This window comes from Heliangelus exortis, chromosome 1, assembly GCF_036169615.1.
Source record: "Heliangelus exortis chromosome 1, bHelExo1.hap1, whole genome shotgun sequence".
Classification (NCBI taxonomy): domain Eukaryota; kingdom Metazoa; phylum Chordata; class Aves; order Apodiformes; family Trochilidae; genus Heliangelus; species Heliangelus exortis.
Genome location: NC_092422.1, coordinates 196122074 through 196134838, shown reverse-complemented (window position 1 = coordinate 196134838; position 12765 = coordinate 196122074). Strand labels below are relative to the sequence as shown.

General features: G+C 43.3%; 1 protein-coding gene across 2 annotated transcripts in view; it reads right to left on the bottom strand.

Annotated features, from left to right (window-relative positions):
* LRGUK (leucine rich repeats and guanylate kinase domain containing) overlaps positions 1–12765 on the bottom strand; it is a 63807-nt gene that overhangs the window by 13174 nt on the left and 37868 nt on the right. For both annotated transcript variants that reach the window (XM_071734229.1, XM_071734230.1), the window contains exons 14-16: positions 7727–7928; positions 6597–6710; positions 865–1022 (exon numbers count right to left, since the gene is read on the bottom strand). In XM_071734229.1, coding sequence (XP_071590330.1) covers positions 865–1022; positions 6597–6710; positions 7727–7928 — 474 coding nt within the window. The remainder of the gene's footprint in view (positions 1–864; positions 1023–6596; positions 6711–7726; positions 7929–12765) is intronic.

Sequence of the window (12765 nt, the reverse complement as noted above, 5' to 3'; positions counted from 1 at the left end):
GGGGCTGTTAGGTTTTTTTTTTTTTTCCCCCATCTACAGAATGAATTCTAAACATCAGAGATAGTTATAAATACAGAGCAAGTGACAAAACTGCCCAGCAAGTCATGCCTGCCAAGCCATCATTCATCATAAAGACATCATCACCCTGGAGTGGAACAAAGTTTTCAAGTTTTCATTTTTCTTTGTCTCTTCCTCCTGTCGTTACCATATTAAAAAAAAGCATAAAAAAAAAAAAAAGCATAAAATAAAAAAAAGCATTAGACACATCTGCTCATAGCCCCAGCTCCACTGCCTGCAAGGAGCACGAATGCCTTTAGGGAAAGGTCTATTAAGAAGTATAAAATTAAAAAAAAAAAAATTAAAAAAAAAGAGGGATTTGAAATCCAAGCACATTGTTGAATCTGTTGACTGAAGAGGTAAAAGCAGGTGAAAAAATGTGCTTAAATTTCATCTCTGGCAGTTCTCACCAGCATGAACACTGCAAAACTCAGCTGAACACATTTTTCTGCTGCCACAGGATGGCGTTCAGAAATAATCCTCATTGTCCTCCTCACTGCACCCAACTGTTTGAAGAGGATTTTTTCCTCCCTTGTTGTAGGGCTGAGAGATGAAATTCAACTCCAGCACCCAACTGGATGGAATCAATCCAGTAACAGATTTATTCTGGTGTACAAGTGAGCAGAAATGACAGCCTGTCTTCTCATCTGAGTTCACCTACCTCGTGCTCCTCAGTCTGGGAACTGGTGGAAATATTGTGGAAATAAAAAACAGACAGAGAACAAGAGTCCAGTTTCTTTAGAGAAAAAAAAACTGAGCAACATGTAGGGTTTTTTTTGCACACAACCTATCATTTCTGCTCCTTACCACAGTGCTCAGTTGTGCAGTAACTTTGTCCAGGATGCCTCCAGGATAATTTTTGCAGAAGAGCCCAAGAATTCGTTGGCAGATGAAGAATGAAGGAGTTCCAGTGGTTACTCCACCAGGGGAGAATCTTTTTTCTTGGAAGAGAGGTATTCTTGAACCTAGTATGGAGAAGACATTCCTCAACAAAAATACAATGATAAAGGGAGTAGGACATTTCTCTGGTGAGGAAAGGCTGAAGGACTTGGGTCTTTTTAGTCTGGAAAAGGAGAGGGAGAGGGAGAGGGAGAGGAAGAAGAGGAGAGGAGAGGAGAGGAGAGGAGAGGAGAGGAGAGGAGAGGAGAGGAGAGGAGAGAAAGAGAAGGGAAAGAGAAGGGAAAGAGAAGGGAAAGAGAAGGGAAAGAGACGAAAAAAAAGAAGAGAAAAAGAAGAGGAAGAGAAAAAGAAAGAGGAAGAGAAGAGAAAAGGAAGAGGAAGAGAGAGAAGAGAAGAGAAGAGAAGAGAAGAGAAGAGAAGAGAAGAGAAGAGAAGAGAAGAGAAGAGAAGAGAAGAGAAGAGAAGAGAAGGAGAAAGAGAAGGAGAAAGAGAAAGAGAAAGAGAAAGAGAAGAAGAGAAGAGAAGAGAAGAGAAGAGAAGAGAAGAGAAGAGAAGAGAAGAGAGAAGAGAAGAAAGAGAAGGAGAAAGAGAAAGAGAAAGAGAAAGAGAAAGAGAAAGAGAAAGAGAAAGAGAAAGAGAAAGAGAAAGAGAAAAGAGAAGAGAAAGAGAAAGAGAAAAAGAGAAAGAGAAAGAGAAAGAGAAGGAGAAAGAGAAAGAAAGAGAAAGAGAAAGAGAAAGAGAAAGAGAAAGAGAAAGAGAAAGAGAAAGAGAAAGAGAAAGAGAAAGAGAAAGAGAAAGAGAAAGAGAAAGAGAAAGAGAAAGAAAGAGAAGAGAAGAGAAGAGAAGAGAAGACAAGACAAGACAAGACAAGACAAGACAAGACAAGACAAGACAAGACAAGAATGAGGAGGGATCAAGGGTGGGTGTCAGGAGGACGGGTCAGACTTTTTCTGTGCTTCCCAGGGACAGGACAAGAGGTTATGGGCACAAAGGGGACCATAGGGAAGTTCCCTCTGAACATGAGGAGGAACTTCAGGACTTGGAGGCTGGCAGAGCCCTGGCCCAGACTGCCCAGAGAGGTGATGGAGTCTCTGAATTGAAACCCCCCTGGTTGTGTTCCTGTGAAATCTGCTCTGGGTGAACCTGCTCTTGCAAAGGGCTTGGACTGGATGAGCTCCACAGGTCCCTTCCAAGTCCTAATATTCTCTGATTCTTTAATATTCTGAACATCACTTTGCTTACAGCAAGCAGAAAAAAAAACTATTCAGTTGCATCTATAAGCTTTTGGCACAATTCTGGACTTTCAGAAGACATCTCTGAAACTTATAAAGGATATAAACTACACAGTTCCCAAAAAAGCTTTTAAACCTTCCAACTGCTTCACAGATACAACAAATTGATCCCCCCCCCAAAGAGTTAGTCAAATGAAAGTCAAGAAAAATCTAATAGACTTGGAAGAGGTGCTTAATATGCTATGGATATTCTGATATGCACCACTGTGTGACCTCTGAATTAATCACAATCTGCCCACTTGAAGTTTGAAACTTGTCAGAGGTCTTGGAATGTGATGGGGAGTTGGAGTGGGGCACCTTTTCTTCTGTTATTTCTCTGAATTTCTGTGAACTAAAATGCTGAAATCAAACACAGACGTGAGCCAGAAAGCTGAAGACACAATTAACTCAGTTTTGCAGCCAACATTTTTTCCCCAAGTTAAAAAAAAAGAATAAATCTGTAAAGTGGGGTTTAACCTGTCTATAAAGTGGTATCTCAATATGAAATTAAGCCACAGAAAAATTCTTCCAACCTCCCATCCTATGCAATATTCATGTAGTAAATTGGGTTCTTTTTCTTAGCTTTGTAAAAAAAACTTCACCAGTCATCAGATGACTCTCAGCACAGCCATTCTACACTCCTGATCTGTAGCTGCCAGAAGATCTGGTGTCAAGAACAAGAGGAGATGAGGCTTGAGGTTGGTGGGTTCTGTTTCAGCCACAAGAAACTACTCACTAAGTAGAGAACCCAACCTTCAGAGCCCCAAATTGCCAAAAATTCAGTGGGATTTCTGGTGGCCACCAGCACAAGGACTCAATCTTTGGCTGAAATGGCCCTTTCCTCATTTGTGTAAAAGAAATAGTGGCTCATCCTCATCCTGAGACAGAATTAATAGTTGTAAAGTTCTGAGTTCCATGGGTGAAAGCTGCTACTGCAAGTACAAAGGAGCTCTGAAATGTATTCTACTTCTGCTCTAAGAAGTTTTGAAAAAGAAGAACTTATCTATTTTCTCCCAGTATTTTCACTCTACACATGAGCAAAAGATCTGGCACAGCAGTTCATTAAAAAAAGAATTAACAACCTATCATAATCTCACACAACCAATCGAATTAACAACCTATCATAATCTCACACAACCAATCTTCCTCCTGCTACTATCTTACTAAAAATGTCCATATTAAAGACAACCTTGGGGCAAGATTTTGAAAATAAATTATTTCACACAGTCCATAAGAGCTGATCTCTAGAAATAGGATAGTTAGATTTATTTAAACACCTATAAATGAAGCTCTAAATGAATTTAATGGTGCATAGTAAATTTAAAAGTTACTTTATGGACAGCAGAATTACCAAAATTTAGTTCTCTTAATGAAGTTTCTGTAACTAGTGAGAAGTCATTCACTGAGAGAACTCAGAACTGCTGATGAACACCAAGTCTTTCAAAAGAACTTCATGTTTATATCTTAAAAAATACCATGATTATATACAAATCTTTTCTCTTTAATTCTCTTTAATTCTCCCCCTTTTTCTTCTTTCCTCATAAACTCAGGGTTTGCTGGCTTTAAGGACAAAATGTCTCCTGTGTTTTTAAGACAAGTAAGTTACAATATAATAGCAAATAAGGCAAGGAAGCCTTCTTTCTCACTTCAAACAAAGATGGGAACTCTGGAAATTAAAATCAAATCTACATAGTTTAAGATTAAATAAGATTCTTCAGAAAGGTCCCCACTGCTGTAGCACTGAGATGCCACAATATGTGGAGAAGCTTTTTTCTTGCCCACTGGGAAATCAGTATTTATTAATTCTTTCAGGATACAAAATTACTTGAAGTGATGAAGTGATGAATTTTACACTATCCCTCATTAACATTTTCAAACATTTTCACCCTGCCTTCAGCTACTTTTATTTGCAGCCTTATGAGCCACCCAGAAAGGCATGGATTTGGGCTGTGTGTTACTTAGGAAACTAATTAACTCTCCTATTGCAATGGATTTAATCAACCCAGCCACACACCATAGATGAGCTCATTGTTAGTCCATGTTGGGCAACATCAAACCACCCTAATGTCTATTTCTGATTTATTTCTCTCTAATATTTTAGAGATCATATTCTGCTTTCATCCCTGCTGGTAACTTACCCTTTCTGGGATAAATTCAAGGTTTACCACACTATTTTAAGCTAATTTTGGTTATGCTCTGACATAAGGAGTCCTCCTTTATTTGTCCACAAGCACCTATGAAGTTCTCCCCTCCTCTCCTTGAGAATTCTCAAGAAGAATTAGTAGAAGTAGATTTGATTTTAATTCTTCTTGAGAATTCTCTCCTTCTCAATTCTATAGCTGCATCATGAGTCTGACCAAGGAATGGATCTGGCTGAAAGTGAGTGGGTATTTTTTTCCTAGATTAGTTTTTGGATGGGAAGCATTCCCTGATCCAGATCACAAATGACTGCACAATCAGAACCACAGAATAATTGGGGTTGGAAGGGACCTCTCAAGGTCACCCAGTCCAACTCCCAGGGACACCCTCAACCAGATCAGGATGCTCAGAGCCTCCTCAATCCTTGGATATCTCCAGGGATGAGGCCTCAACCACCTCCTTGGGCAACCTCTTCCATTCTTCTTTACCCTCATGGTGAAGAATTTTCTCCAAACCTCCAATTAAAATCTAATTAAAACCATTTTAAACAAACACTACAGGCTCTTGCAAACAGTTCCCCTCCAGCCTTTTCATCAGATGAATGAAAGCAAGGAGCAGCCTAGAAATTGGCAGGAGAGGGATGACCACTTGGGTTAGGTGCAGGTGGCCATGAGTCTCCAAGCTTGACTCATTCAAGGGCTAAAAGGCTTCTGTTAAACACACTACTGATCAATTTGGTTCACCCTGCAGTGGGCAGCCCCAAAAATACTCAGAGTGCATTTATAAATTGCCTTCATTCATCTTTCTCCCCTGATTTCCAGGTATCTCTTCATTCCCCTGGTTGGGCTGGGGAAGAGAGCAAAGTAAGATCTCAGTGCCAGGCCCCTTTTCTTGATGGAAGTGATGAAGTTGTAGCAGCCAGACAGAAAGGGAGCTGGGAGTCTGGATTGCCAGGAAGCTGAAGAGGAGCCAGCAGTGTGCCCAGGTGGCCAAGAAGGCCAATGGCATCCTGGGCTGGCTCAGGAACAGCGTGGCCAGCAGGTCCAGGGAAGGGATTCTGCCCCTGTGCTCAGCCCTGGGGAGGCCACAGCTTGAGTCCTGTGTCCAGTTCTGGGCCCCTCAGCTCAGGAAGGAGATTGAGGTGCTGGAGCAGGTCCAAAGGAGGCAACTGGGCTGGGGAAGGGATCCAGCACAGATCCTCTGAGGAGAGGCTGAGGGAGCTGGGGGTGTTGAGGCTGGAGAAGAGGAGGCTCAGGGGAGACCTCATCACTCTCTCCAACTCCCTGAAAGGAGGTTGGAGCCAGGGGGGGGTTGGGCTCTTTTCCCAGGCAACTCTCAGAAAGACAAGAGGGCACAAGAGGTCTCAAGTTGTGCCAGGGGAGGTTTAGGTTGGACATTAGAAAGAATTTCTTTCTGGAGAGGGTGATCAGCCATTGGAATGGGCTGCCCAGGGAAGGGGTGGATTCTCCATCCCTGGAGATATTTCCAAAGAGCCTGGATGTGGCACTCAGTGCCATGGGCTGGGAACTGCAGTGGGAGTGGATCAAGGGTTGGACTTGATGAGCTCTGAGGTCCCTTCCAACCCAGACAATTCTAGGATTCTATGATTTTATAAGTGATGAATTTTACACTATCCCTTATTAACATTTTGAAACATTTTTTGTTTGAAAATGAATCCAACTTTACAAAATAGGCAAGCTCAAGGTGAAGTGGAAAGCATTATAAGAAGCTAAAAGGCTTCTGTTAAAAACACTACTGATCAATTTGGTTCACCCTGCAGTGGGCAGCCCCAAAAGTACTCAGAGTGCATTTATAAATTCCCTTTATTCATCTTTCTCCCCTGATTTCCAGATACCTCTTCATTCTCCTGACTGGCTATGGGAAGAGAGCAAAGTAAGATCTCAGTGCCATGCCCTGTTCTTCTTGCACAACAGTTTGATAGGTACAAAGCTCTCAGCCAGACACAAATCTCACTTGAAATTCATCAGGAATAAATGGGAGATCCTCAGCCCAAAAACAACCTGGGAAGAGATGTGATTGCCTCAGGGTACACAGTGATGGAAAAATTCAGATTCCAGGGAGGAATCAGCCCAGGAGACCCATTAGAGAAAATCAAGATTTTGCAGAGACAAGCAGTCACACAGGTGGCATCATTCACAGATTTAAATTCTTGGAACAACTAAGTAGGAATATTCTACTGATAAAAGCAGTAGTGCCCAGACACAGCACCTTCTCTTGCTCTGCTCTGCTGGTCCTGAGTGCTGTCAGACTCCACTGGGGGCTCCAAACCCAGGTAATTCCTTATGAGGAAACTCAGGTCTGTGAATGCCTCATCCAAGTCATCTGCAGACAGGGAAAAAAGGAAACATAATGAAAATAAAAAAAAACAAAACCAAAAAAACCCACAAAAAACAAGTTTTCATTAATATGAAGTTACAAATCACAGAAGTTTGACACAGAAATGCATTCTTAACTTACCCAGCTCTGGGAGAAAAATCTTCACCTTTTAAACAGCCCATTCAAGAAAAGAATCTGAAATCCATCTCAGTCTCTGTACTCACCTAAATATTCTCCTTCTGCAATTTGATTTACTGTGGTTGATTTCTTTAATGCTACAGTTAAACTGTAAGCTCCACGACCACGTTGAAATCACTACAAATATGGTATTTCCTAGCACAATGATGCACTTCACCATGATGGTGAACCACAAGAATCACCTCCACGAAAGGGCAGATGCAGAATAAACTCAAAAAGGATTCTTCCCTACCACCTGCTGCCCTAAATCCCCAAATATCAAGAAGCAAACATTTGTTTTAATGAAATATTTACCACCCTCACATTCCTTGTTTCAGGCTGGGGACTTGAGCAACCAGAGGAGCTTTGCAGCAACCTCCTCTTCACAGGGAGATGGTGCCAGACTGCACATCAGCTGTCATTTTAATACTTGAAAAAACCCCAAACTATCCTGCCCAGAGATAATTAGGTCTCTTAGATCAAAAGCACCTCTAAACCCTGCATGGAAACCAACAGACAATTAGCAGAGATCAGTTTAATATTCTCACAGGAGACAACACTTGACAAGTGTGCTGCCAAGTTCAGGAGTTGGTTTGCTTTCTAGGTTTAAAGAACTTGGACACAGCAGAGTAATTCAGTCCTGACAGATCTCCAGAGCTTTTGGATTCTTGGGACAAGACTGAAAAAAAAATATCAATTAAGGGACAATTTTTAAATGTGATGCTGAACATCAAACCATTTGTCATCCTGAGTTTAATATTTGGCTTTGTTTGCAGAGCAGTTCCAGTCCATCTTTTTGTGTGACATCAGAAGTCAGATTTTTGGGATGAAAGAGATCAATTTACCTGTGTAGACCACTGTATCAAAGTATCCTGGGAAATCATGATGTAATCTGATGTACATATCCACCCTGGAGACTGCCTCTTCCATCTCCTGCTTGCTGAATATTCCTGTCCTCCTAAGATGTGCTTTGTATTTCTCTTTGTTCATTGGTACTAAGAGGATACACCTGGGTTTAAAGTAGGTCCTTTTCAAGCTGTGCACACCCTTTAAAATCAAGCAGAGAAAATGCAATGTTTTGGGTCTGAAATTGCCTATTGAACTCATAGGTGAGTTTAGGAGACCTGATTTATGATTTTATTACTAAGACAGAAATGGTGGTAACCTTCATCCAGTGCATGGGGCTCCAAATCTAGGAATCCAACTTTAAAAAATAGGCAAACTCAAGGTGAAGTAGAAAATATTATAATAGGATATTATAGGAATATATAGGATATATAGGAAAGCATTATTATAAGGATAACTTTAAAACAAACACACTTCTGAAAGAATCATTTAAAGTAAAAATCCACAGTGATTTAATTCTTATACCCACCAGCTGATGGCTTTGGTTTCTTTTGCTTCCTTTTTATCAAGACTGAGAGGCCTGGGGCTGTTGAGGCTGGAGAAGAGAAGGCTGAGAGGGGATCTGCTGAATGTCCATCAAGAGCTGAGGGGTGGGGGGCAAGAGGAAGGGGCCAATCTCTTTTTGGGGGTGGCCAGGGAGAGGCCAAGGAAGAATGGGTTGAAGGGAGAAGAGAGGAAGTTCCAGCTCAGCATGAGCAGGAGAAACTTGTTGAGGGTGAGGCTGAGGGAGCCCTGGCCCAGGCTGCCCAGAGAGGTTGTGGAGTCTCCTTCTCTGGAGCCTTTCCAAACCCCCCTGGATGTGTTCCTGTGTGGGCTGCCCTGGGGGATCCTGCTGGGGCAGGGGGGTTGCACTGGGGCATCTCCAGACCTCCCTTCTCACCCCTGACATTCTATAATTACATGATTCTTTGTATCAGAACCTTATATCTTACCCTCTCCATGTTATCTCTTACCCTTATATATTACCCTCTCTACCCAAGCCATGATGATGATGATATTACCCTCTCTTATATCTTACTCCTTTTGACTCCCCAGCCTGACTGGAAAACCAGCAACAAGTCCAACTGAGAGCTGTCTTCGGAGAGGTCACAAGGTGCACTGAGGTTTCTCAGGAACAGCGTGGCCAGCAGGTCCAGGGAAGGGGTTCTGCCCCTGTGCTCAGCTCTGGGGAGGCCACAGCTTGAGTCCTGTGTCCAGTTCTGGGCCCCTCAGCTCAGGAAGGAGATTGAGGTGCTGGAGCAGGTCCAAAGGAGGCAACTGGGCTGGGGAAGGGATCCAGCACAGATCCTGTGAGGAGAGGCTGAGGGAGCTGGGGGTGTTGAGGCTGGAGAAGAGGAGGCTCAGGGGAGACCTCATCACTCTCTCCAACTCCCTGAAAGGAGGTTGGAGCCAGGGGGGGGTTGGGCTCTTTTCCCAGGCAACTCTCAGCAAGACAAGAGGGCACAAGAGGTCTCAAGTTGTGCCAGGGGAGGTTTAGGTTGGACATGAGAAAGAATTTCTTTCTGGAGAGGGTGATCAGCCATTGGAATGGGCTGCCCAGGGAAGGGGTGGATTCTCCATCCCTGGAGATATTTCCAAAGAGCCTGGATGTGGCACTCAGTGCCATGGGCTGGGAACTGCAGTGGGAGTGGATCAAGGGTTGGACTTGATGAGCTCTGAGGTCCCTTCCAACCCAGCCAATTCTAGGATTCTGTGATTCCGGAAGCACAATGAGATCTTAGCTACTCTGCCCCTACTCCTTTGGTTGGAATGTGCAGCTCCTTCCATTTTTCTGCAGGTCTTGGTGGCTACATAAAGAAAAAGCACTGCAGATGTGCTTACTCCTAGGTGTAACTCTGTCAGAATCACAGCAGCCTCCCCCATCTGCAAGTGCAGACTCAGCAAGATTTCACTTTTTAACAACTGGTGTCAGCTTCTTTTATCAGGGAAAGATAGACTTGAGATTAAGGAGAATGAACACCTCTAAATTTTTAGTCTCAGCCCACAGACCATAATTAAAATTTCTTTTAATAGTGCTAAATCACTTCTGTTATGAGCCTCACAGAAGATAATGGACTTTGATAACTCCTCTTCAGACACATAACTCACCATTATTGTTTCTCATCTGCCTGCAGAGTCCACAGTGCCACGAGACTGTGCAGAATTTTTATGTGATCTTGAAACTTCAAGGAGTTTCTTAGCTGCCTGCCCATGATGGTGGCTTTGGAACCTCCCAGTAAAAGTTATGGTCACTGCCTGTGTCACTGGGTTAACCTCCTCATGAACAAACATGGCATTCCACTAAGTTCTTTCTCCCAAATTATTTGATAACCCATCTGCTTTGTCAAGACTTGACAGCTTGGAAAGGCTCCCCCCTTCCATTCTGTTTTATCTTCTATTTTTCTTCCTTTTCAAATTCAGGGGCTGTCTGGCAAGACAACAAACACACTCCCTGCCTGTTGCAATCAGTGGAGACAGAGGGTGATTCCCAGTTCTCACAAGACTGAGTTCAAAAAGGAAAAGGAACTACACAGAGACTTAATAATTTGCTGTTTAATATCAGCCAAGTAGCAGGCACTTGCAGCATTAAATTGTGGACCATTTGAGCAAAAAGCTACTATTTTTTTTAGCCCTGACATGAAGCTTTTCTGTTATTTGTACATTTATATGCAAGCCAGTAAATGTGAACAGTTTTAGTTGGACCAAGGGGGACTAAAACTCCTTATGATCATTACAGTTCTAAATAGAAAACAAGCTTTCCAGCCATCAGTTTCACCAACAAAGTAATAATCCTAAAATTAATTAAGTTTAGTATCAAATTTTGCTCAAGTCTCCCTGGTCATTCCTCTAACTCTGGATGCACAATTTAGGATCCTATGTTACTTTTTTAAATCTCTGGGATTTTTTTTTCTGGGATTTTTTCTATCCATCTATCATGGAGCACAGTGGTATTTGTTATTCTGTTTTAACCCCCAGAGGGGGAACTGAGCCCTTCAAAGGCAGTGAAATCCAGCAACACTTTTTATCACATTCTGGGCACTCTGTAGAGTGTCTCATTTTGGAAGCTGATGGATTTGGAGCTTCTTTTTCAGAAAGAATTTGGAAGGAAATGTAACGTGCCTTTCATTTTTGTCACCACAGTTTCTTTAACTAGGAAATCTAAGATGATGAGAAGCACATAATTAGAAAATTAGCTAAAAAGTGAATTCTTTTGGGATTCCACCAGCCAAGTTTTGACACTTTGTTTGTGTGACCTACTTTCTCAATGCAGCAAGACTTCTGAGAGGCTGCCATCTGTGCACGTTCACCTGACAAATCCCAAGAGAGGGTAAAGCAATCCCTTGAAGAAATGGCAGCTTTTAATATTTCTGCTCAAAATATTGCCTCAGGCCTGGATGCATCCCCCATTGCTTCAGCAGCAAAGGAATCACAGAGAATCACAGAATTGTTCTGGTTGGAAAAGATCTTGAGGATCCTCAAGTCCAACCATAACCTGACTCTATCATTATCCCAACTAAGTCCAGTGCTTAAACCTTGTCCCTCAGCACCACATCTTTTAAACACCTCCAGGGATGGGGATTCAGCCACCACTCTGGGCAGCCTGGCCCAGTGTTTAATTATCCTTTCAGTGAGGAAGTTCCTTAAAATATCCAATCTAAACCTCCCTTGGCACAACTTGAAGCCATTTCCTCTTGTCCTGTTGCTTGTTACTAAGGAGAATGTCCTGGCTTGGGCCAGGAGAAAGGGGATTTTCTGTCTTGTGCTTTTGCTTTCAGCTCAGTCTCTTGTCAGGAGCTGCACTTGCTGAAATTCACAGCAAGTTTCTCAGGCAGTGGCTGCTGCTGGGACTGAGCCCACTCCATGGTTATAGTTACTGCTGGAGAATGGGCTGCAGAGCCAAGGACACTGCTCAGCTCTGAGGAACATTTTGCCCTCCAAAAGGAGAAAAGGAGTCAAGAGGTCCCACCTGAAACCCTCCTGTGGGGAGGAACAGACAAGAGAAATGACCAGAATTGACCAAACAGACGATTCCATCCCATCCACCTCATCCTCAGGAGAAATTGGAGGGATCCCCAGGCTCAAAGCCCTTCCTGCTTCCCCTTCTTCCCCTCTCCCTCTTTGCTTCAGCATCCTGGGAGGATTCCATCCCTTCCTCTGCCTCTGCTCCTGATCCATCCCAGCCTGAATCTCTGTGTTCCTGCCTCCAGCTCCCAACTGCTCCTGAGCCCAGGATTCCAGCCTGGACTTTCCCAGGGCTGCCCTGCAGCCTCAGTGGGGATGGGAGAGTTCTTGGGGGAAAGGGGGGAGGAACCTGGGATCAATTTTCCTGTAGATTTGTAGAGATTTAGTCATTTTTCCTATTTCTCATTCCTGTTCCATTCAAGCTGTGTAGTTTAGTTCCCAACCCATCAGTCTCTCTCCCTTATTCTCTCTCCTTTCTTTATCAGGGAGGGGCATTAATAGACAGCATCTGGTACTCAGTTTAATTGCCAGGGCAGTGTTAAACCCTGACAGAGAAGAGTCCAACCCTCCCTTGCTCCAACCTCTTTTCAGGGAGCTGTGGAGAGCAAGAAGTTCTCCCCTCAGCCTCCCAGCTCCCTCAGATGCTCCTTGTAGGAGTGATGCTCCAAAGGAGAAGCATGGAATCCTTTTAGGGGTGATCAGCTGGTGGAAAGCTTTAGACTTCTCCTCCCATAACCTGAAAGCAGGTGGGAAGCACATGGCTGAGAAGCTGAGAATACTGCAATGGAAAGTCCTGGTGATGTGGTGGGGAGATGAAACTGCTGAAGACTGAAAAAAGAGGCCAGGAAATTTTAGGAAGCCAGGAGAAGCCTCCTTTAGACCCAGTGTGGGTGTCTATAAAGGGGTGGTTTACACACAGAGAGTGGGGAGCTGCTGGAGACAGGCAGTGGAGTTCAAAAAGCATTTGAGCCAACAACTGGACCTGTAGTGACTTTAACTCAGCACACACAACCAGTTCAAATATATCTATATAATA